The 22,417-nt window shown below is 39.5% G+C and overlaps 1 protein-coding gene across 3 annotated transcripts; it reads left to right on the top strand.

Annotated features, from left to right (window-relative positions):
- Window positions 1-1,207: 1,207 nt before the first annotated feature.
- Window positions 1,208-22,289, top strand: LOC311306951 (uncharacterized protein). Of its 3 annotated transcripts, XM_084435604.1 has the most exons (10): window positions 1,208-1,568; window positions 5,044-5,364; window positions 5,466-5,771; window positions 5,935-6,027; window positions 6,794-6,859; window positions 19,614-19,706; window positions 19,917-20,027; window positions 20,391-20,422; window positions 20,668-20,736; window positions 20,926-22,289. In XM_084435604.1, the coding sequence occupies exons 1-10, from the start codon at window positions 1,472-1,474 to the stop codon at window positions 20,971-20,973; spliced, it is 1,236 nt and encodes a 411-aa protein (XP_084291730.1). In that variant the 5' UTR covers window positions 1,208-1,471; the 3' UTR covers window positions 20,974-22,289. The 3 variants fall into 3 exon arrangements, with proteins under 3 accessions (XP_084291730.1, XP_084291731.1, XP_084291732.1); XM_084435605.1 differs by lacking the exons at window positions 19,614-19,706; window positions 19,917-20,027; window positions 20,391-20,422; window positions 20,668-20,736; window positions 20,926-22,289 and adding exons at window positions 9,097-9,207; window positions 9,566-9,597; window positions 9,855-9,923; window positions 10,445-11,758; XM_084435606.1 differs by lacking the exons at window positions 6,794-6,859; window positions 19,614-19,706; window positions 19,917-20,027; ... (1 more) ...; window positions 20,668-20,736; window positions 20,926-22,289 and adding exons at window positions 9,097-9,207; window positions 9,566-9,597; window positions 9,855-9,923; window positions 10,445-11,758 and having other exon boundaries at window positions 1,209-1,568.
- The last annotated feature ends 128 nt before the right edge of the window (window positions 22,290-22,417 follow it).

Genomic DNA, 22,417 nt, shown 5'->3' with positions numbered 1-22,417 from the left:
GAAATTCGTCTCCACAGGAAAAATAGTGTGATGTTGTGACGAAGATATACAAAACATACATTATGTATGGTCTAAAATGTCTATATTCTGATCCAGAGAAGAATACCTGTCAGTACAGAGCTCTGTCAGTTAAATATTAAAACAGCAGTGTCATATTAAATCAGGCCAGATTAGTTTGCATAAATTCCGAGTCATGGATTGACCAAAATCTTGCGTAATGATTTTGTGACAGTGTTGAGTCATGCTTTTGACTTGTTTTTTTCCTACACATCAGTTTTATGTCTCATCAGTCTCTGAAAGTAGCAAAAGAGAGTTTGCCAAAACCTTTAGTGATATAGTGTTTAACCCTAGCCACAGAAACCCATGTAATGTGGTCTGGGATTTTTTTAGTTTACATAGTTTTTCGGTTTTAAGGATTTCCACCAAAATACTGACCGATGGAATGACACCAAAAGAGATAAGAAGCATTTTTAAAAGTTCATAAAACTATCTATTTTGCTATGTGAAAGGGTTAATTCACCCCCAAAATTGTATTCTGTTATTATTTATTTACTCGCCCTCAAGTTATTCTAAACGTATGAAGTTCTTTCTTCAGTTCAACATAAAGGAAGATATTTTGAAGAATGTTGGTAACCAAACAGTTCCTGCTCCCTAATGACTTCCATAGTATTTTTTATTTTTTTTAGTTACCCACATTCTTCAAAATATCATCTTTTGTGTTCAGCACACGAATTAAGTTCATACAGGTTAAGCACTGCTTTGTGCGGACCAGTTAAAAAGTATGGCTGTAATAACTTCAATAATCAGATGTCAGATTAGGCACAATTTCCCAGAAAAGGGAATTAAAAGCCTAATTATATGTTTCACCTCTAAATAATTAAGTTGCTTTTAGCCTTAAGACTCCATTGTACACACGCAAGTAAATCATCTGAAATGAAATACAAACTTGGTTTTGATGTTTTGTGTACAGCTGGATTTCACAACTTGTTCAGTATGAAACATTTTACAGGAATATATGTGGGAAAAAACATATTACACTATTATGAACAAACTGTTCTTCGTATTGGCTAGAACAGTCTACAACTGACTCATAAAAAAAAAAAAAATCAGTATTGCATAACCATCTCTCTTCTAATTCTTCCTGCCAGTGTTTATCTTCTTCCAACCCTGAAATGGGCACGTGACCACCAAAATACGGGGGAGGGAGAGAAAAGGGGATAAAAGTTAGAGCCGAGAGAGCTGTAAAAAGGAGCAGTTCGGACAAGTCTGAGCAGAGAAAACTCAGGAAGACCTTTCTCTTCTTAATTCTTCCAGGGAAGCTCTCCTTTGATTGCTCTCCTCTTCATGGACTGTTGTTTCATTGTTGGTGATCTGGAGGACAGGACTACAAGATAAAGACATTACTTAAAAAGCTCTGCTATTAAATAAAGAAGACGGTGGCCGACAGATTTACTGAACTTTATGTTTTAAGATGGAAGATATTGAAAATTACACCAGTTTACAAGAGTTCACAGAAGACATCTCTCAGAGTGGGAACAGACCCATACTCACATCACAGGGCAAACAAGGTAATGCATGTGTGTTCATAATGTGAGAACTGTATGTGAACTTGAGGGGAGAGTGGAATACAGTACAATAATAGAATAATAGAATAATAGTTTACTGAGAGTATACTTCAAAGTTGCTACAAGTATTAAAATAGTAAACTACTAGTATACTCATAAGTTCACTTGCAGTACAAATGAGAAACATAATTGAACTAGTTGTGCACTTAAAGTTTACTACTGTTACACTTATAGTACACTTAAACATATACTTTTATATACTTCAAGTGGGCCAATTTAGTCTCAAACGGTATTAAAATAGTACACTTACAAGTTTACTACTAGTACATATTGACATTAGTATACTTACTACATAAAGTATACTTAAAAATATACTTGAACATTACTCAAGTATACTCCATAAAATGAACTTGAAGTATACTTTTTTTTCGTAAGGGTAGATAGATAGATAGATAGACTAAAAATATTAGATAGGGTGTTGCTAGGCTGGGTGGTTGGTAGGTTGTTGATATGCAGTTGCTAGGGTTCTTGAGGTGGTTGCTAGTGTTGCTATGCAATTGTTAAAGTACTCTGGGTAGTTGCTATGCAGTTGCTAGGGTGTTGCTATGTGGTTACTAGGGTACTTGTGCTGGTTGCTAAGGTGTTGATGTGTGGTTGCTAGGGTACATGGGGTGGTAGCTAGGGTGTTGATGTGTGTTTTAAAAGCTGGTGGATAACTGAGTATAGGGTGAGAACTGCACACACAGAGTGGACAGATCTCACACCTGATATAAACATATTGGTATTATGTATACAACCATGTTTTTTGTTCCGAGTGCTTTTGTTCCTTGGAGTCTTGTTTTGTAGTGTGCCTGGTTCCTGTTCCCCTCATTAGTCTTTGATTGTTTCTCTAATGCCTGGGGACACACTTAACGACTAGCTGGAACCCTCTAAGACTGAACTGAACACAGACTGTTTCCAATGACTGCAGCAGATATTAAACACTGACTGTGAACAGTGAACACAGGCTGAACGCAACTGTCTCTGACTCTGCATGTTTGGGTATGATCAGTCGTAAGTATAAAATTACATTCATAATCTGCCTTACAGTCGTAAAGTGTGTCCCCGGCATTAGTGTGTTTTGTTAGTCTACTACCCTTTGTGGTGCTTCTCCTTTCTTATTTGTGCATCCTCGTTTCCTTTCCTCACGTTTCAGCTCAGACTTCCGCATATACAGCGGGGGAAATAAGTATTGAACACGTCATCATTTTTCTCAGTAAATATATTTCCAAAGGTGCTATTGACATGAAATTTTCACCAGATGTTGGTAACAACCCAAGTAAGCCATACATACAAAGAAACAAACACAAATAAGTTCAGAAATTAAGCTATGTGTAATAATGTGAAATAACACAGGGAAAAAGTATTGAACACATGAAGAAAGGGAGGCACAAAAAGGCATGGAAAGCCAAGACAACTGCTGAAAACTTACAGTAATTAAAAAGCAATCCAGCCCCCTGTCAGTGGAAATTAATAACAGCTGGTTCAGTCCCAAATGATGGCCTACAAAAAGGTCTCATTGCCAAGGTGTCACACAAGACACATCTCATGATGGGTAAAAGCAAAGAGCTGTCTCAAGACCTTCGCAACCTAAATGTTTGCAAAACATAATGATGGCATTGGTTATAGGCACCATTCTAAGCTTCTGAATGGCCCAGTGAGCACTTTTGGGGCCATAATACGGAAGTGAAAAGACAATAATTTCACCATAAATTTGCCTCGACCAGTGCTCCTCGCAAGACTTCTGATAGAGGAGTGAAAAGAATAATCAGAAGAGTTGTCCAAGAGCCAAGGATCACTTGTGGAGAGCTTCAAAAAGATCTTCAGATAGCAGGTACTGTTGTCTCATAGAAAACAGTAAGTAATGCACTCCACCGCCATGGCCTGTATGCACGCTCACCACGCAAGACTCCATTACTGAAAAAAAAGCATGTTGAAGCTCATTTAAAGTTTGCTGCACAACATTTGGAAAAGCCAGTGAAATACTGGGAGAATATAGTGTGGTCACATGAGAGCAAAATTGAACTGTTTGGATGCCATAATAATGTGACATATTTGGAGGAGAAATGGAAGTGCACATTACCCTAAAAACACCATACAACTTGGTGTTGGCTCTTGGACAACTCTTCTGATTATTCTTTTCACTCCTCTATCAGAAATCTTGCGAGGAGCACTGAACTTATTTTTGTTTGTTTCTTTGTATGTATGGCTTACTTGGGTTGTTACCAACATCTGGTGAAAATTTCATGTCAATAGCACCTTTGGAAATATATTTACTGAGAAAAATGATGACGTGTTCAATAGCCTACTTATTTCCCCCGCTGTATACATACACCTGTGTATCCTCGCTCATATCTCCTCTGGAAGCTTCCTCGCTCCTCGTTCCTCGCAATTTCCATGGTGCAATTAGAGAAATGAGATGTTCTTCAAGATGACTTTCTTTGATCGGTTTCCAGGTCACAGGCTGGAGGACGGAGGAACGATGAAACAAGGAAGCATCAATTTGAGTATAATGAGAACCTGTTTATTGTCCTTCTGTGGCTCTGATTATTAGTGTTCTCCGTTCAGTCTCCTTGTGTTTTGTTTTTCAGTTTTTTTGAGTTACCGGTAATAGTGTTTTGGTATAATTTTAATAAACCTGCATTTGGATCCAACCCTCCCTCGCCTTGTGACAGCATGATATTTTCTGAATTTTCATTAGGGTTTGAAGTACTAACTAGAAAACAAGTCCAATACAAAAATGGTAAAAGCAATTATGGTGATATCATAAAATAATAATAACTTTCAATTACAATAAAAAAAATTGAGAAAACACAACTAATAAATGACCTTTATATGTTACGTTTAGTCCATTTTTCAGAATTCTTTATTTTTCTCAGTTGCTGTATCCATTTATTTCAGTGAACCTTTAAAAATTGCAGTCTTGAGTTTCAGTGGCCCCTCGCTATGAACAAACCAAACTGCTTTAAACAATATATATTTATAGACGCTTCTTTATCATGCATCAGTATAGTGTCAGCACTAAACAGTCAGTTGATCAGAGGAAGTTCACAACCACAGGAGGAGCTGATGATGTTTGAAGGAAGAACTGTAACTATATGATGAAAAGAAAGACTGACAGAAACAGAAAATGTCTGATCGGTGTCACATGTGTCTGCTGCAACTGATCATTCTCTGTCCACTTCTGACAGGTGAAGAAATCTTTATATGGTCTATAAGACATTATGCAAAATATTTACAATGTGAACAACCATCTGTTCAAAAATAATTAAATTACTTAGAGACTGGCAAAGATGGTTTTATCGTGCTGAAAATTTTGTGTCAGTATGTTATCACTTGTGTCAGTATGTTATCACTAGTTTTTAATAATTAAGAAAATATTTGCTGTATGTCATTAAAGTTTAAATAATTAACACTATTATTTTATATGAATATGTAGGTACCAGTGGAGCAGAAGAGACTCGTGTGTTCAGCAGTTCTGGTGAAAATGTCCGTCTGCCCTGTAATAATGCTCTTTCTGACTGCACATCGACTACATGGAACTATATCAGACTTTCAGAGACAGTTGAACTGATTGCTGGAGGGAAAAAGAAGAATGACACAGAGAGACGTGAGAGACTGAGTCTGGGGTCTGACTGCTCTCTGAACATCAAGAAAGTCACACAAGAAGATTATGGGCTTTACGCCTGCCGACAATATGAGAATGGACGTGGAGAACAACAAGGAACTGAAGCACGTGTTTATCTGCATGTTCTTCATGGTCAGTGTTTCTGTAACTTTTTAAATAATACCTTAAAACTCACACATGTAATGAAAAGAGTGACGTCTGTAGTGTGATTTCTGTCTTATTTTCTGTTTCAGTCTCTTCATCATCCTCACAGACTGAGATCAGATCAGGCTCTGTGACTCTCTCCTGTCAGTTGTATTTATATTATGTCTCTTGTGATACTTTGGTCCGTTCTGAGGGACTTCAGCTGATCTGGGTGAATCAGGCTGGTGTTAGTGTGATGACAGACTCCAGATATCAGATATTCTTCTCCTCAACACACTGTAACAGCACTCTGACTACAACACTCCTGAATGAAGATCACAACAGAGAGTGGAGATGTCAGCTTACTCAGAGAAATCAACTGAAGACCTCAGCCACATATACTGTCAAGTATTCAGGTAAGAAGAAAAAACGACATTTCTTGAATCAATTTTCTTGAATCACCTCTCTTCTCAACAACTGCACTGTAAATACTGATGATTTAACAAACTGCATGTGATGTAATGATCAAGTAGAAAATATGATGTTGATGTCCTACATCTAAACATTCATCTTCTGCAGCTCCAGTCGATTCAACAACACTGACTCCAGTCAGCAGCTCAAATTCTGAGAAGAAATCAAGCAGAACTACAGCAGCAGATTCAACACAACAAGGTACAGGACTGACACACATCAGTCTCTCACTTCAGTGCTTTGCACTGGCTTCTTTTTTTATCATCACACACATTATCTGCAAAGTAACTCTTTAAATCAGCTTTGTCAATGATTGAGTCCAGGTCCTTTTGGATCATGAGTCATGACCATAATAATTTCTGGTATAGTCTGTATAAATAACTCTCAAAATAATCATTAATCTTCACCATTAAACAGAACAATTGTAACATACAGGGCATGATGCAATAGATGTTAAAGGAAAAGTTCACTTAAAAATGAAAATACTGCATGTCTTCATTTGCTCACCCTCAAGTTGTTCTAAACCTGTATGGGTTTCTTTCTTCTGCTGAACACAAGAGAATACATTTTGAAGAATGTCGGTAACCAGACAGTTGATTGACACCATTGACTTCCATCAACTGTTTAGTTACTGACATTCTTTAAAATATCCTCTTTAGTGTTCAGCAGAAGAAAGAAACCCATACAGGTTTAGAACAACTTGAGGGTGAGTAAATGAAGACATGCAGTATTTTCATTTTTAAGTGAGCTATTCCTTTAAAACATGATCTAATAGCTGTAGAAATCGCTCATATATTTGAGCAGAAGACTATATGAGGATACAAGGTAGTTTTTGCTAACCAGAGTTGTTGAAGAAAGTAAGGCAATGAAATCAAATAGGGCCCTATATATTTAAGATTAATGTTATTGTTGTTTTTGTTTGTTTTGTTTTTCTATTTCTTTTTCTACAATATGGTCCTCCACCCAGATAAACGGATCATTATCCCAAACTCTGAGAAGACTTCAGCTTCACCTGTAATTCCTACACAGCAAGGTGTTTAGGGGAGACGGATATGGTTGTAACATGGGGAGAGTTGTAACGCCACCAATTCCATCAGTCAGGGATAAGCTAGGAGTCCTATGATCATTTCAACTCAAGTCACCTTTATTTACATAGAGCTTTTTACAATACAAATTGTTTCAAAGCAGCTTTACTGTGGTAACGGGAGATGAATCCAACAAAGATTGTTTTGGCTGTACAGCAGCTCTAGAAGAAAGTCATTGTCCAGTTTAAGTAAATTCAGCGGTAACACTTTTTGTCCGTCACTAATAAGTACTATGCAGTAAGTAATGCAGGACTAATGAGTAGTACATTAACACTTCAGCTACTACTATTAACTAATATAGAAACAAGCTTAACTAATCAGTAAGTAATATCAAATTGAGGAGATAGTTCCTTATTATCAATAATTACTTAATGAGATTAGCCTCATTAATAACTATTAACTGATAAATTATAAAGAACATTATGGTGATTCTGAGACGTAATCTGTCATAATTTTTTACTCTGAATATAGTCATAAAATGCATCACTAATTACTCGAGTACCTAGTCACTCTTCAAGGACTAGTGATCTGGACCCTTATTTTAAAGTGAAAAAGATGTTTTTCACTTTAGGTCCAGATCACTAGTTCCTACATAGTGACTAGGTAACACTTGAATATTTAGTGATGCATTTTATGACCACGTTGAGAGAATTGCTAACGTCTCAGACACGTTAATGTTGTGATTAGTAATTAATTAGTAATTTTTAATAATTTGTCATAATTACCTATTAGTTCTTAATGATGCCAATCTCTTTAAGTAATTATTGATTACCTAATAAGGAACTATAGTTCTAAATTTGATATTACTTACTGATTAGTTAATATTAATTAATAGTAGTTGCTGAAGTGTTAATGTAGTACTACTCATTAGTCCTGCATTACTTCCTGCATAGTTTCTTATTAATGACGAACCATTATTCTAAAGTGTTACCAATTCAGCATTGATTCATTTCTGTTGTAAAAATCATTAGTTATCTGGAGAAAACAGTGATGTCATCGTCCAGCTCAGTTCAGTTCTCATACAATGTTGTCAAAGCAGGCAGATCAAAAATATTAAGAATAATAAGTATCCCCAATAAGTGGAACATCCCAAATTAATTTCAGTGTTTACCCACTTCCTCCCAGATCCCAAATGAGTGGTTGTCAAAGCTGGAAATAGGCACATGCTGATTTTATGAAGAAAAAATATATTTAGTAGTAAGAATGTAAATATTTTGTCCAAAATATTTTGTTTAGTACTAAACCTTTTGCAAAGTTGCAAAGTGCTCTTTGCAGTTTCTGGGCCACCAAACCTGCACTCCAGGGTTAACAATGCTAATTTGTCACCTATGATTGAGAATATTCACACACAAACTCACACACATATTGATAGTGTTTTTTGTTACATGTTCTTTACACAGGTACACTGGAGTCAAGCATTTAATAATTATAACTAATCATAACCACTGTTAATTTGCACACACTCCTGAGTCAAACAGTTCGTGGATTTGAGTTATGGTCAGTCACAGAAAGAGAGATGCGTTGTTTTAGATTGTTCTTTTGGATTGTTTCAATAAACCTGTTTTTTAAGCATATTGCATAATGTTATTGCAAAACTTTGTTTTGCTTTTTTTTTTTTTTTTTTTTACAATTTACAACCATTTATTTGACATCATAAGGGCTGTGATATTCTTACAGAGGTTTAAATGAATGCCTTTTGTAGTAAACGAATGTGGGTACTTTGAATAAATGTTTGAGCACTCTAGCTCAAAAACTTTGTGAGTTACAGATACTGAACCAAAAGTGTTACAACCACATTACATACCCAGTCACCCTTTGTATGTCTTATTAATTTCACAGTGCCATGCAGTTACAGTAGTACTTTTATCATATTCATTTTTCCTATTAATACTAATAGAGAGTTAGTTGGCATGTAGTTGCAAAGTTAAAGTTATTAGAATGTCTAAAGTGGACTATCGAAATAAACTGTAACCAGAAAAGCTTTTTGTAAACTCATCATCTACAAATATTAATTTCAAGATAATATCAATATCAAGATACTGTAATTATGATATTAAAAATTAATCATTTTATATTGCTGTCAGTAGTTGTTGTTGTTTTTATATCTTTGGTAAAAATGATAGTAATGTACAATAGATATTCTGCTGTTGTCTTCATCTGGATCTGAATGTGTCCCTCTATATAGTCTCTCCTTCAGCGACTGTCTTGCCGTTAGTGGTTGTTGGTGTTGTTGCAGCATTGGCTGTTCTCCTTGCTGTTATTTTTTGGCTGATTCGGAAAAAAAATACAAAAGCTGGTGAGATTTATTTTCTCATATTTCTTTACAACAGAGAAAGAATCCAAGAAATCTGACTTTACAGAAAAGCACACTAGTTTTGGGTTTGTCATGGAAAGTTCATTTGGAAAAAATATGATGGTAAAGATGTTGACGTGTTTGTTTTGAACTATGGTTTTGTCAGATTTAGTTGATTAGCAAATTATGTAATTTTAACATAATTCCTGTAATAAGTGAAGAGGAATCAATAAATTACCAAGACATAATAAAGTTTTGAATTCTTCTAGACACTTTTAACTTGCATTACAGACATTCTGTGTTTTGTTTTTCTGTCTTTATCATAAGTATTCCTAATAAATGGGGCACCATTATTTTTCAGATAACAAAAGAGGGACTGATGATGACTCTGTGGTAAGTATTGTAATGCCAAAAACCAAGAGGTTGATCCATAAGCTATTATTATTGTGTCCATAATCACTGCTCCAGGGTAAATGATCCCTGAATGTGTTTTTAGTCACGTTAGATAAAAGCTTCAGCTAAATGTCAAGTTAGTATACAGTATTTGTACCGTTTCTTTTGTAAATGTTACCAATAAGAATAAATATATTTGAAAACATGATGCAACATTTGTATTTCATAACTTGGTTCTACATATTTTCATTGTTTAGGAGCAGAAAGATGATGTGACTTATACTGAGGTTGCCACGTACTGTAAAAAGCAAGCCAAAGAGAACAAGGTGACTAAACACTTCCTACATCAATGTCCATCCATCTCTCAAACTGATAGTTTATATGCTATACCTAAATCAGTTTCATTCTTAAATGCATTCTTCTAACTCTCTTGAGTTAAAGGGATACTCCACTTTAAAATGAAAATTCTGTCATCATATACTCACCCTCATGTTGTTTCAATCCTTTATGAATTTCTTTCTTCTGCTGAACAGAAAGGAAGATATTTAGAAGAATGTCAGTAACCAGACAGTTTCTGGTCTCATTGACTTCCATAGTATATATTTTTCCTACTATGGAAGTCAATGAGATCAGAAACTGTCTGGTTACTGACATTCTTCTAAATATCTTCCTTTCTGTTCAGCAGAAGAAAGAAATTAATACAGGTTTGAAACAACATGAGAGTGAGTATATGATGACAGAATTTTCATTTTAAAGTGGAGTATCCCTTTACAATCTAACAAGAGGCTGTAATATTTGTGGGTTGAAACTTGAAACTTGTTTGACAATATCTGTGATGTTCATTCAGGTTAATGATGATGATAAAGTGACTTACGCTTCCATCAGCGGAGCAACAGCTGGACCTCAGGATAACGGCAGTCAACTTTATTCCTCTGTGAACAAGAACCGTCACAAATGAGTAAAACACTCATTAATTATACACAGACCGTGTATTATGGTGAATATAGGAATATTTAATTGACTCCTTCGGGTTTCATTCAGTGCCATTATAATTACTGTCTTTCACATGTTAACAAACAAACCCCAGTGGTGATCAGATTTATTTGTAGTATTTTGGTTAGTTTGGGATGTTTGTTTTATAGTAGCTGTTCAGTTAATGTTATTGCTTTATTATTCATTTAGGAAGATATACTGATGTCTTGCTTGTACAAAGTTCAGAAAATGAAGGACAGTTTTATTCTTAGATTTTGTTAACTGTCAGTTTGCAGTGATTATGAAAACAGGCAATGTAAACTTTAATCACAATATGACAGGAATGAAAATTTGGTGTTTGAACCGATTGAGCAAATGCTTTCAGTAATGCTTATTGTAATACTAAATTGTGTTTGTCAATAATAATTGTATTAAGTAGCCTATGTCAAATGTATTTAATGTATGTATAATGTATAATACAGTGAAAAGTATTTTTCATCATTACAAATTTTTCCTTGTGCAGTTTTTCTGAGGAGAACCTCTTATTGTGCGGATTTATACCTTTAGGATACAGATGCAGTGGATTATGACAGTGTCAGAAGTGACTTTCTGAAAGTTGTTTTGTTCCTGTGCAGAATGTGCCTGTCAGCTCAGAACTGACATTGGTTTTTCATTGTAGATGTCATTGTGAATATAATGTTGCATCGTTACTGTTTGCAGGCTACATTGATAAGCATCATTTTTTAAACTATTTCTGTGCGTGAGGGTTTTGTGTCTGATGCAGAGATGCTCAGAAATGCTTTATTTAACGGAACTGTAAAGGAACTGAGAGACCACAGTCAGTTTCTAGGAAATAGATAAGATAATGAGTATGAATGGAATCATTATTTAATGATTCTGGTTCTTTAATGGTTCCATTAATGATTGAATGAAGTTCTTTTAATGAAAAAAAAATATGTTCCAAATGTAGAGATAATTTTAATGATTAACACATTTCTCTTTATAGTTATTGCAAAAGGTTTTAAATGAATTTCACAGTCTTTTTATATGCAACATACAAACACATTTATGTATGTCTCACAATTAATTAGTAAGCTGTATGTTTTTGACCAAATAAAACTACTCCTAGAGTCATTTGTTGAATCAGATTACACTGCTGTATATGTTTTGATTGATTAAAAAGAGCCATCAGGTCCCGTGTTTCGTGCTCAGGGGCCTGTTTCAGAAAGGAGGTATATTTAGTGATGCATTTTATGACCACGTTAAGAAAATTGCTAACGTCTCAGACACGTTAATGTTGTGATTAGTAATTAATTAGTAATTTTTAATAATTTGTCATAATTACCTATTAGTTCTTAATGATGCCAATCTCTTTATGTAATTATTGATTACCTAATAAGGAAATATAGTTCTTAATTTGATATTACTTACTGATTAGTTAATATTAATTAATAGTAGTTGCTGAAGTGTTAATGTAGTACTACTCATTAGTCCTGCATTACTTCCTGCATAGTTACTTATTAATGACGAACCATTATTCTAAAGTGTTACCAATTCAGCATTGATTCATTTCTGTTGTAAAAATTATTAGTTATCTGGAGAAAACGTCTCTGGTTACTTACGTAACCTATGTTCTCTGAATAGGGAACGAGACGCTGCGGATAGCGCAGTGGGATATTCTCTGAATGTGCCGATTGTCTGAAGCCCTATAGAATCACGCCAATTCATTGGCTGATGGCGCCCGCGCAATCTGGCTCCGCCCCGACGCTCTTACGTCGCATCATTACATATTCGCGCGCGCCATCTGCTCCTCAGATTTCTCTGCCGAAAAGAAAAACTGTCAGCAGCGCGAGGAGCTTGGCAGCTAACGCAGCGTCTCGTTCCCTATTCAGAGAACATAGGTTACGTAAGTAACCAGAGACGTTCTCTTTCATAGGTTCACTCAACGCTGCGGATAGCGCAGTGGGAACGGACTACCAAACTCGCCAAGCTAGAGCGCTTTCAATGACTGGTACATAAAGAGACAACGACCAAGATGAGTTCAAACAGAAAGAACCTGGGAACCCGGGGTCATGTCAAGATCCAAATTATAGAACCTTACAAAAGTGTGCGGAGAGGACCAGCCTGCCGCAACACAAATGTGCTCCTCTAAAAAGAGCTTGAGAAGATGCCACACTTCTGGTGGAATGTGCTCTAACGCTAAGAGGTGAAGGTAAGCCACGCACCTCGTAAGCCAACGAGATAGCTTCTGTGACCCAGTGAGAAATCCTCTGCTTTGATGCAGCAAGCCCACGGCGGCCAGCACCGAAGCAAACCAGAAGCTGGTTAGATTTTCTCCAACCGCCTGAGCGGTCTACATATATCTTAAGAGAACGAACTGGGCAGAGCAAGTTAAGCTTCCTATCTTCCTCAGAAGAAAATGGAGGAGGGTGGAAAGCGTTAAGGTTAACCACCTGCGAGCGGAAAGTTGTGGAAAGAACTTTGGGGACATACCCTGGTCTCGGCCTCAAGGAAACCTTGATCAAGCCAGGAGCAAAGTCCAAGCAAGACTCGCTAACAGAAAGAGCTTGTAAGTCTCCTACCCGCTTTAATGAGGACAAAGCCAACAAAAGAGAAACCTTGAGCGTCAGAATCCGCTCCGGAGCTGACTCCAAGGGCTCAAAGGGAGCCTTCGTCAAACCCTCTAGGACAACAGAAAGGTCCCATGAGGGAACTCTAGGGGAGCGAGCCGGTTTCAGGCGCTTAACCCCACGCATGAAGGCCGAAACTAACCTTAGTTTCCCCAGGGGAATCTCGTCCGATTCCCTATGTGCTGCAATAGCTGCGACATAAACTCTGAGAGTGGTAGCAGCTGCTCCAGAAGCAAACTTCTCCTGCAGGAATTCTAGTACTGAACCAACAGGGCAGTTAACTGGACTCCTATCATGTGCTAAGCACCATGCCTCAAAAACCTTCCATTTGAAAGAATATAGCCTCCTTGTAGAAGGGGCTCTAGCACTCGCAATGGTCTCCTGAACGTCAGTTGGGAGATCAGAACTTAATGCTAATGGCCTCTGATCGGCCAAACATACAGCTTCCACATGTCTGGGCGAGGATGCCATATCCTGCCCTGCAGCTGGGACAGCAGGTCCTCCCTGACCGGGATATTCCAGGGGGAAGATTCCAGCAGAGGAATTAGCTCCGAAAACCATGGCTGAGACGGCCAGAACGGAGCTACTAGGAGGAGGCTGACTCCGCTCTCTCTCACTCTGGCCAAGACCGCCTGGATCAGTTTGCTGGGCGGGAAGGCATAGAGTTTCTGCGTTGGCCAAGGGTGAGCGAACGCATCTATCCCTAATGGAGCCGGGGGACTCAGGGAGAACCACAGCGGGCATTGGGACGACTCTTGAGATGCAAAGAGGTCCACTTCCGCCTCTCCGAAAACCTCCCAGATCAGGGCCACTGTCTGGCGGTTCAACATCCATTCTCCCGATCTGAGTTTCTGCCTCGACAGAAAGTCTGCTGCGAGGTTCAGAACCCCTGGGACATGAACTGCTCTCAGAGATAGGAATCTGCTCTGAGACCACAGGAGAAGGTGACGCGCATGCCTGTCCAGGGTGCGCGACCGAGAACCCCCCTGCCGGTTCACATGAGACACCACTGCCATGTTGTCTGTCCTGACAATAACATGGAGTCCCTCCAGAAGAGGGAGAAAATGATGCAGAGCCAGAAAAACGGCTCTTAACTCCAGGCAGTTTATGTGCCAAGAGAGAGTCTCGCCAGTCCAGACCCCACACGCTGGTCTGCCCTCGAAAACTGCTCCCCAGCCGGTGAGAGAGGCATCCGTCGTAATCATCTGGCAACGAAATACCGCACCCATGCTGACCCCTTTCCGAAGAAAAAGAGGGTCCCGCCAAACTGACAGGGCTCGAAAGCAACTGCGCGATACCTTCAGTAGGCGAAGGGTTGGCCCGGAGGGCCGAACCCCTGAGAGCTTCATCCACCACATGAAGGGTCTCATGTGGAGCAGGTCCAGCGGTAGCACGGAGGAGGCCGCGGCATTCAGGCCCAGCATCCTGCGGCAAGTGCCCACAGACACATGATGGCCTAGCGAAAAACGGGCCAAACATGACGTCAGACTGGAAATCCGTGCAGGAGCCAAGCGGGCCTGCATGAGAACGGAATCCATGTTCACCCCCAAGAAAACGGTGCTTTGAGCCGGAGCAAGAACACTCTTCTCCGAGTTCAACCTCAAACCGAGAGACTGGATATGACTCAGGACGATGTCTCTGTGGTGGGTCACTAGCTCCCTGGACTGGGCTAAAATGAGCCAATCGTCCAGGTAATTTAGAATACGGATGCCCTGGAGCCGCAAAGGGGCCAGAGCTGCATCCATACACTTCGTGAATGTCCTCGGGGCCAGAGCGAGGCCGAAGGGAAGGACCCTGTACTGGAACGCTCTTTCTCCAAAGGCGAACCTGAGGAACTGCCTGTGTCGCCGTACAACCTGGATGTGAAAGTAAGCATCCTTTAGGTCTACTGTCACAAACCAATCCCCTGGCCGAATCTGAGATATGATAGCTTTCAGCGTCAACATCTTGAATTTCCCTTTGTAAAGGGCGAAGTTCAGTCGGCGGAGGTCCAGTATGGGACGCAAACCGCCGCCCTTCTTCGGGACCAGGAAATAACGGCTGTAAAAGCCCCGTTCGGTTTCCCCTGAAGGAACCTCTTCTATTGCTCCTTTGAAAAGGAGGGATGAAACTTCCTGCTGAAGTACAGAAGCCTGAGTGACGCTGTCTACTATGGTAGGAAAGACCCCGTTGAAACAAGGGGGATTGCGGCAAAACTGAAGAGTGTAACCGAACCGGACTGTGCGAAGAACCCAAGACGAAACCCCTGGTAAGCGCTCCCATTCTTGAAAGAAATGTGAAAGAGGAAGAGGGATGTTGTAATGCAGACGACATACCTGAGTGAGGGTGCCGTGTTGACGTTCGTGAGGTAGAGAAGTTGACTGTGCAGGAGAGCCCTTGGCGTCCTGACACGTGATGGGAGGCATCGATGCTGGGGTCATGGTGACCAGGTCCGCCCGCTCCGGAGGAAAGCGAAAAGTGCCTCCGAGAATGCGACCGGCAGTTATAGAGAGTGTTGGGGGTGAGGGGAGAAAGCAAAAAGCGTCTCCTTCCTTCCGCGCCGGGCTGAGTAGAGATGGTGAAAAATGGCCTGCACTTCGAGACACTCTGAGTGGCGAAGGTGACAGGGCAAGGAAAGGAGAGCTGGGAGGTGGGCAGAAACGCTTGCGCGGTCTGTCCCAACCTTGAGGAAGCAGAGGAGCTCTCCTTTTTCCGACCGGAGGGTCAGGAACGGCTCTGGGCCGCCGGAGCGGTCGGTTTGTCGGACCGCTTCATCTGGAGGTGCTTGTGAGGCCGTTGACGGGGAAACGGGCGACCGCGGGCTCCCCAAACCGTGGAAGGTGGGGGATGCACCGGTTCGCTCCTCCTGGAAGAGAACTCCGGTCTAAAAGAGGGACGTTCTCTGGGTCGAACAGGGGAGGGAGCAGAAGGTTCCCTAGCCCTCCTGGGTATGAACTGTCTGAACGCGGCCGATTGGGATTTGGAGGAGCGGAATTTCTCAACCACCGTGTTGACCGCCTCACCAAACAACCCTGTTTGAGAAATGGGGGCTTCCAGGAGGAAAACCTTCTCCTTGTCACGGATCTCCGTGAGATTAAGCCACAAGTGGCGTTCCACCGCAACGGAACCAGCCATAGAGCGACCTATAGCGCGTGCGGTATGCTTGGTGGCTCTTAAGGCTAAATCCGTAGCCTTACGAAGCTCCTTGACCGCTTCAGGGGTCACGCCGTCGCCCTCGTCCATTTCCTTAAGGACGTCCGCTTGGTAGGCCTGGAGAATGGCCATAGTGTGCAGGGTCATGCCTGCCTGCCCAGCCGCCATGTAGGATTTCCCAATGAGAGAGGAAGTAGTCCTACATGCTTTAGAGGGGAGGAGGGGGCGCGACTTCCAGGACGGTGCAGACGACGGAGCAAGATGGTCGGCTAAAGTTTCCGAGGGGAGGGAGGGAGAGAAAGAGCGGGGCTCGTCTGCTCGAACTCCACATCCTCAAGCTCTACATCCGAACCCCAAGTCGCGGATCCTCGAGAGGCCTCGGGAGCGCGACAGGGGGAGACGAATGATTCCCTCTCAAAAACCGCGAGCCGCGATTTGAGGGTCTTGAGCAACAAATTTTCACAGAATTTGCATTTAGACGATCCTATGACTGCCTCGCGCACATGTGAAAAACCCATACATTTAACACACTTACTGTGCGGGTCGTCGTTAGCGATGTAACGAGCACATGGCAGAGTACAGCGTCGGTATTCCATGGCAACTTCACCGAAAGGAGAAACAGAGTTCCACTTGAACAGTCGCAGAAGCGCCGAGAATAGTCCAGAAAGTTTGAGCTCAGAAAAATCACGAACGAAGGGCAACGTGACCGCTTCGTTCTGAAGGCAGAGAAATCTGAGGAGCAGATGGCGCGCGCGAATATGTAATGATGCGACGTAAGAGCGTCGGGGCGGAGCCAGATTGCGCGGGCGCCATCAGCCAATGAATTGGCGTGATTCTATAGGGCTTCAGACAATTGGCACATTCAGAGAATATCCCACTGCGCTATCCGCAGCGTTGAGTGAACCTATGAAAGAGAACAGTGATGTCATCGTCCAGCTCAGTTCAGTTCTCATACAATGTTGTCAAAGCAGGCAGGTCAAAAATATTAAGAATAATAAGTATTCCCAATAAGTGGAAAATCCCAAATTAATTTCAGTGTTTACCCACTTCCTCCCAGATCCCAAATGAATGGTTGTCAAAGCTGGAAATAGGCACATGCTGATTTTATGAAGAAAAAAATATATTTAATAGTAAGAACTAAAGGATAGGACCTAAAGGATTATTAGGAACACCATACTAATACTGTGTTTGACCCCCTTTCGCCTTCAGAACTGCCTTAATTCTACGTGGCATTGATTCAACAAGGTGCTGAAAGCATTCTTTAGAAATGTTGGCCCATATTGATAGGATAGCATCTTGCAGTTGATGGAGATTTGTGGGATGCACATCCAGGGCACGAAGCCCCCGTTCCACCACATCCCAAAGATGCTCTATTGGGTTGAGATCTGGTGACTGTGGGGGCCATTTTAGTACAGTGAACTCATTGTCATGTTCAAGAAACCAATTTGAAATGATTCGAGCTTTGTGACATGGTGCATTATCCTGCTGGAAGTAGCCATCAGAGGATGGGTACATGGTGGTCATAAAGGGATGGACATGGTCAGAAACAATGCTCAGGTAGGCCGTGGCATTTAAACGATGCCCAGTTGGCACTAAGGGGCCTAAAGTGTGCCAAGAAAACATCCCCCACACCATTACACCACCACCACCAGCCTGCACAATGGTAACAAGGCATGGTGGATCCATGTTCTCATTCTGTTTACGTCAAATTCTGACTCTACCATCTGAATGTCTCAACAGAAATCGAGACTCATCAGACCAGGCAACATTTTTCCAGTCTTCAAGTGTCCAATTTTGGTGAGCTCGTGCAAATTGTAGCCTCTTTTTCTTATTTGTAGTGGAGATGAGTGGTACCCGGTGGGGTCTTCTGCTGTTGTAGCCCATCCGCCTCAAGGTTGTGGCTTCACAAATGCTTTGCTGCATACCTCGGTTATAACAAGTGGTTATTTCAGTCAAAGTTGCTCTTCTATCAGCTTGAATCAGTCGGCCCATTCTCCTCTGACCTCTAGCATCAACAAGGCATTTTCGCCCACAGGACTGCCGCATACTGGATGTTTTTCCCTTTTCACACCATTCTTTGTAAACCCTAGAAATGGTTGTGCGTGAAAATCCCAGTAACTGAGCAGATTGTGAAACACTCAGACCGGCCCGTCTGGCACCAACAACCATGCCACGCTCAAAATTGCTTAAATCACCTTTCTTTCCCATTCTGACATTCAGTTTGGAGTTCAGGAGATTGTCTTGACCAGGACCACACCCCTAAATGCATTGAAGCAACTGCCATGTGATTGGTTGATTAGATAATTGCATTAATGAGAAATTTAACAGGTGTTCCTAATAATCCTTTAGGTGAGTGTATATATTTTGGCCAAAATATTTTGTTTAGTACTAAACCTTTTGCAAAGTTGCAAAGTGCTCTTTGCAGTTTCTGGGCCCACCAAGCCTGCACTCCAGGGTTAACAATGCTAATTTGTCACCTATGATTGAGAATATTCACACACAAACTCACACACATATTGATAGTGTTTTTTGTTACATGTTCTTTACACAGGTACACTGGAGTCAAGCATTTAATAATTATAACTAATCATAAACACTGTTAATTTGCACACGCACACACACTCCTGAGTCAAACAGTTAGTGGATTTGAGTTATGGTCAGTCACAGAAAGAGAGATGCGTTGTTTTGGATTGTTTCAATAAACCTATTTTTTAAGCATATTGCATAATGTAGCCTCTGTTTTGCTTATTTTTTTGTTACAATTTACAACCATTTATTTGACATCATAAGGGCTGTAATATTCTTACAGAGGTTTAAATGAGTGCCTTTTGTAGTAAACAAATGTGGGTACTTTGAATAAATGTTTGAGCACTCTAGCGCTCAAAAACTTTGTGAGTTACAGATACTGAACCAAAAGTGTTACAACCACATTACATACAGTCACCCTTTGTAAGTCTTATTCATTTCACAGTGCCATGCAGTTACAGTAGAACTTTTATCATATTCCTTTTTCCTATTAATACTAATAGAGAGTTAGTTGGAAAGTTAAAGTTATTAGAATGTCTAAAGTGGACTATCGAAATAAACTGTAACCAGAAAAGCTTTTTGTAAACTCATCATCTACAAATATTTTCTTCAAGATAATTATGATATTAAATGTGTAATTAATCATTTTATATTGCTGTCAGTAGTTGTTTTTATATCTTTGTTAAAATTGTTAGTAATGTACAATAGATATTCTGCTGTTGTGTTCATCTGCATCTGAACGTTCATCTTCTGCAGCTCCAGTCGATTCAACAACACTGACTCCAGTCAGCAGCTCAAACTCTGAGAAGAAATCAAGCACAACTACAGCAGCCACTCCGACACAACAAGGTACAGGACTGACACACATCATCAGTCTCTCACTTCAGTGCTTTGCACTGGCTTCTTTTTTCTTCTAAGATAATTATGATATTAAAAATGTATCATTTTATATTGCTGTCAGTAGTTGTTGTTTTTATATCTTTGTTAAAAATTATAGTAATGTACAATAGATATTCTGCTGTTGTCTTCATCTGGATCTGAATGTGTCCCTCTATATAGTCTCTCCTTCAGCGACTGTCTTGCCGTTAGTGGTTGTTGGTGTTGTTGCAGCATTGGCTGTTCTCCTTGCTGTTATTTTTTGGCTGATTCGGAAAAAAAATACAAAAGCTGGTGAGATTTAGTTTCTCATATTTCGTTACAACAGAGAAAGAATCCAAGAAATCTGACTTTACAGAAAAGCACACTAGTTTTGGGTTTGTCATGGAAAGTTCATTTGGAAAAAATATGATGGTAAAGATGTTGACGTGTTTGTTTTAAACTATGGTTTTGTCAGATTTTGCTGATTAGCAAATTACTGTATGTAATTTTAACATAATTCCTGTAATAAGTGAAGAGGAATCAATAAATTAACAAGACATAATAAAGTTTTGAATTCTTCTAGACACTTTTAACTTGCATTACAGACATTCTGTGTTTTGTTTTTCTGTCTTTATCATAAGTATTCCTAATAAATGGGGCACCATTATTTTTCAGATAACAAAAGAGGGACTGATGATGACTCTGTGGTAAGTATTGTAATGCCAAAAACCAAGAGGTTGATCCATAAGCTATTATTATTGTGTCCATAATCACTGCTCCAGGGTAAATGATCCCTGAATGTGTTTTTATTCACGTTATGCTTCAGCTAAATGTTAAGTTAGTATACAGTATTTGAACCGTTTCTTTAGTAAATGTTACCAATAAGAATAAATATATTTGAAAACAATGATTTGTATTTCATAACTTGGTTCTACATATTTTCATTGTTTAGGAGCAGAAAGATGATGTGACTTATACTGAGGTTGCCACGTACTGTAAAAAGCAAGCCAAAGAGAACAAGGTGACTAAACACTTCCTACATCAATGTCCATCCATCTCTCAAACTGATAGTTTATATGCTATACCTAAATCAGTTTATTTCTTAAATGCAGTTCTTCTAACTCTCTTGAGTAAAAATCTAACAAGAGGCTGTAATATTTGTGGGTTGAAACTTGAAACTTGTTTGACAATATCTGTGATGTTCTTTCAGGTTCATGATGATGATAAAGTGACTTACGCTTCCATCAGAGGAAGCTGACCAACAGCTGGACCTCAGGATAACAGCAGTCAACTTTATGCCTCTGTGAACAAGAACCGTCACAAATGAGTAAAACACTCATTAATTATACACAGACCGTGTATTATGATGAATATAGGAATATATAATTGACTCCTTCGGGTTTCATTCAGTGACATTATAATTACTGTCTTTCACATGTTAACAAACAAACCCCAGTGGTGATCAGATTTATTTGTAGTATTTTGGTTCGTTTGGGATGTTTATTTTACAGTAGCTGTCTGCTTGATGTTCAGTTAATGTTATTGCTTTATTATTAATTTAGGAAGATATGATATGCTTATACAAAGTTCAGAAAATGAAGGACAGTTTCATTCTTAGATCATTCTCATTTAATCATCATTTTTGTTGACTGATTAATGCAGGCTAATAACTGTCAGTTTGCAGTGATTATGAAAACAGGCAATGTAAACTTTAATCACAATATGACAGGAATGAAAATTTGGTGTTTGAACCGATTGCAAATGCTTTCAGTAATGCTTGTAATACTAAATTGTGTTTGTCAATAATAAATGTATTAAGTAGCCTATGTCAAATGTATTCAATGTATGTATAATGTATAATACAGTGAAAAGTATTTTTCGTCATTACAAATTTTTCCTTGTGCAGTTTTTCTGAGGAGAACCTCTTATTGTGCGGGTTTATACCTTTAGGATACAGATGCAGTGGATTATGACAGTGTCAGAAGTGACTTTCTGAAAGTTGTTTTGTTCCTGTGCAGAATGTGCCTGTCAGCTCAGAACTGACATTGGTTTTTCATTGTAGATGTCATTGTGAATATGATGTTGCATCGTTACTGTTTGCAGGCTACATTGATAAGCATCATCTTTTAAACTATTTCTGTGCTTGAGGGTTTTGTGTCTGATGCAGAGATGCTCAGAAATGCTTTATTTAACGGAACTGTAAAGGAACTGAGAGTACAGTCAGTTTCTAGGAAATAGATAAGATAATGAGTATGAATGGAATCATTATTTAATGATTCTGGTTCTTTAATGGTTCCATTAATGATTGAATGAAGTTCTTTTAATGAAAAAAATATGTACCAAATGTAGAGATAATTTGAATGATTAACACATTTCTCTTTATAGTTATTGCAAAAGATTTTAAATGAATTTTCAGTCTTTTTATATGCAACCTAAATACAAACACATTTATGTATGTCTCACACTTAATAAGTAAGCTGTATGTGTTTGACCAAGTAAAACTACTCCTTAGAGTCATTTGTTGAATCAGATTACACTGCTGTATATGTTTTGATTGATTAAAAAGAGCCATCAGGTCCTGTGTTTCGTGCTCTGGTCTCATTAGCGATGTTGTGGTGTTGCTGCTGAATATATCAGGAACTCTGTCAGAGATAGAGACTGCATCTGAAGTTATCTATATATTTTTATATAGTGCACTATTT

This window comes from Rutilus rutilus (assembly GCF_951802725.1).
Source record: "Rutilus rutilus genome assembly, chromosome: 17".
NCBI classification, from domain to species: domain Eukaryota; kingdom Metazoa; phylum Chordata; class Actinopteri; order Cypriniformes; family Leuciscidae; genus Rutilus; species Rutilus rutilus.
This window is presented reverse-complemented; position numbering and strand designations above follow the sequence as displayed.

Excerpts from the sequence above, each read along its gene's own strand:
- LOC311306951 (XM_084435604.1), top strand. The coding sequence starts at position 1,472 with ATGGAAGATATTGAAAATTACACCAGTTTACAAGAGTTCACAGAAGAC. Across the intron at positions 1,569-5,043 it reads CACATCACAGGGCAAACAAG|GTACCAGTGGAGCAGAAGAG; the intron begins GTAATGCATGTG and ends ATGAATATGTAG. Across the intron at positions 5,772-5,934 it reads ATATACTGTCAAGTATTCAG|CTCCAGTCGATTCAACAACA; the intron begins GTAAGAAGAAAA and ends CATCTTCTGCAG.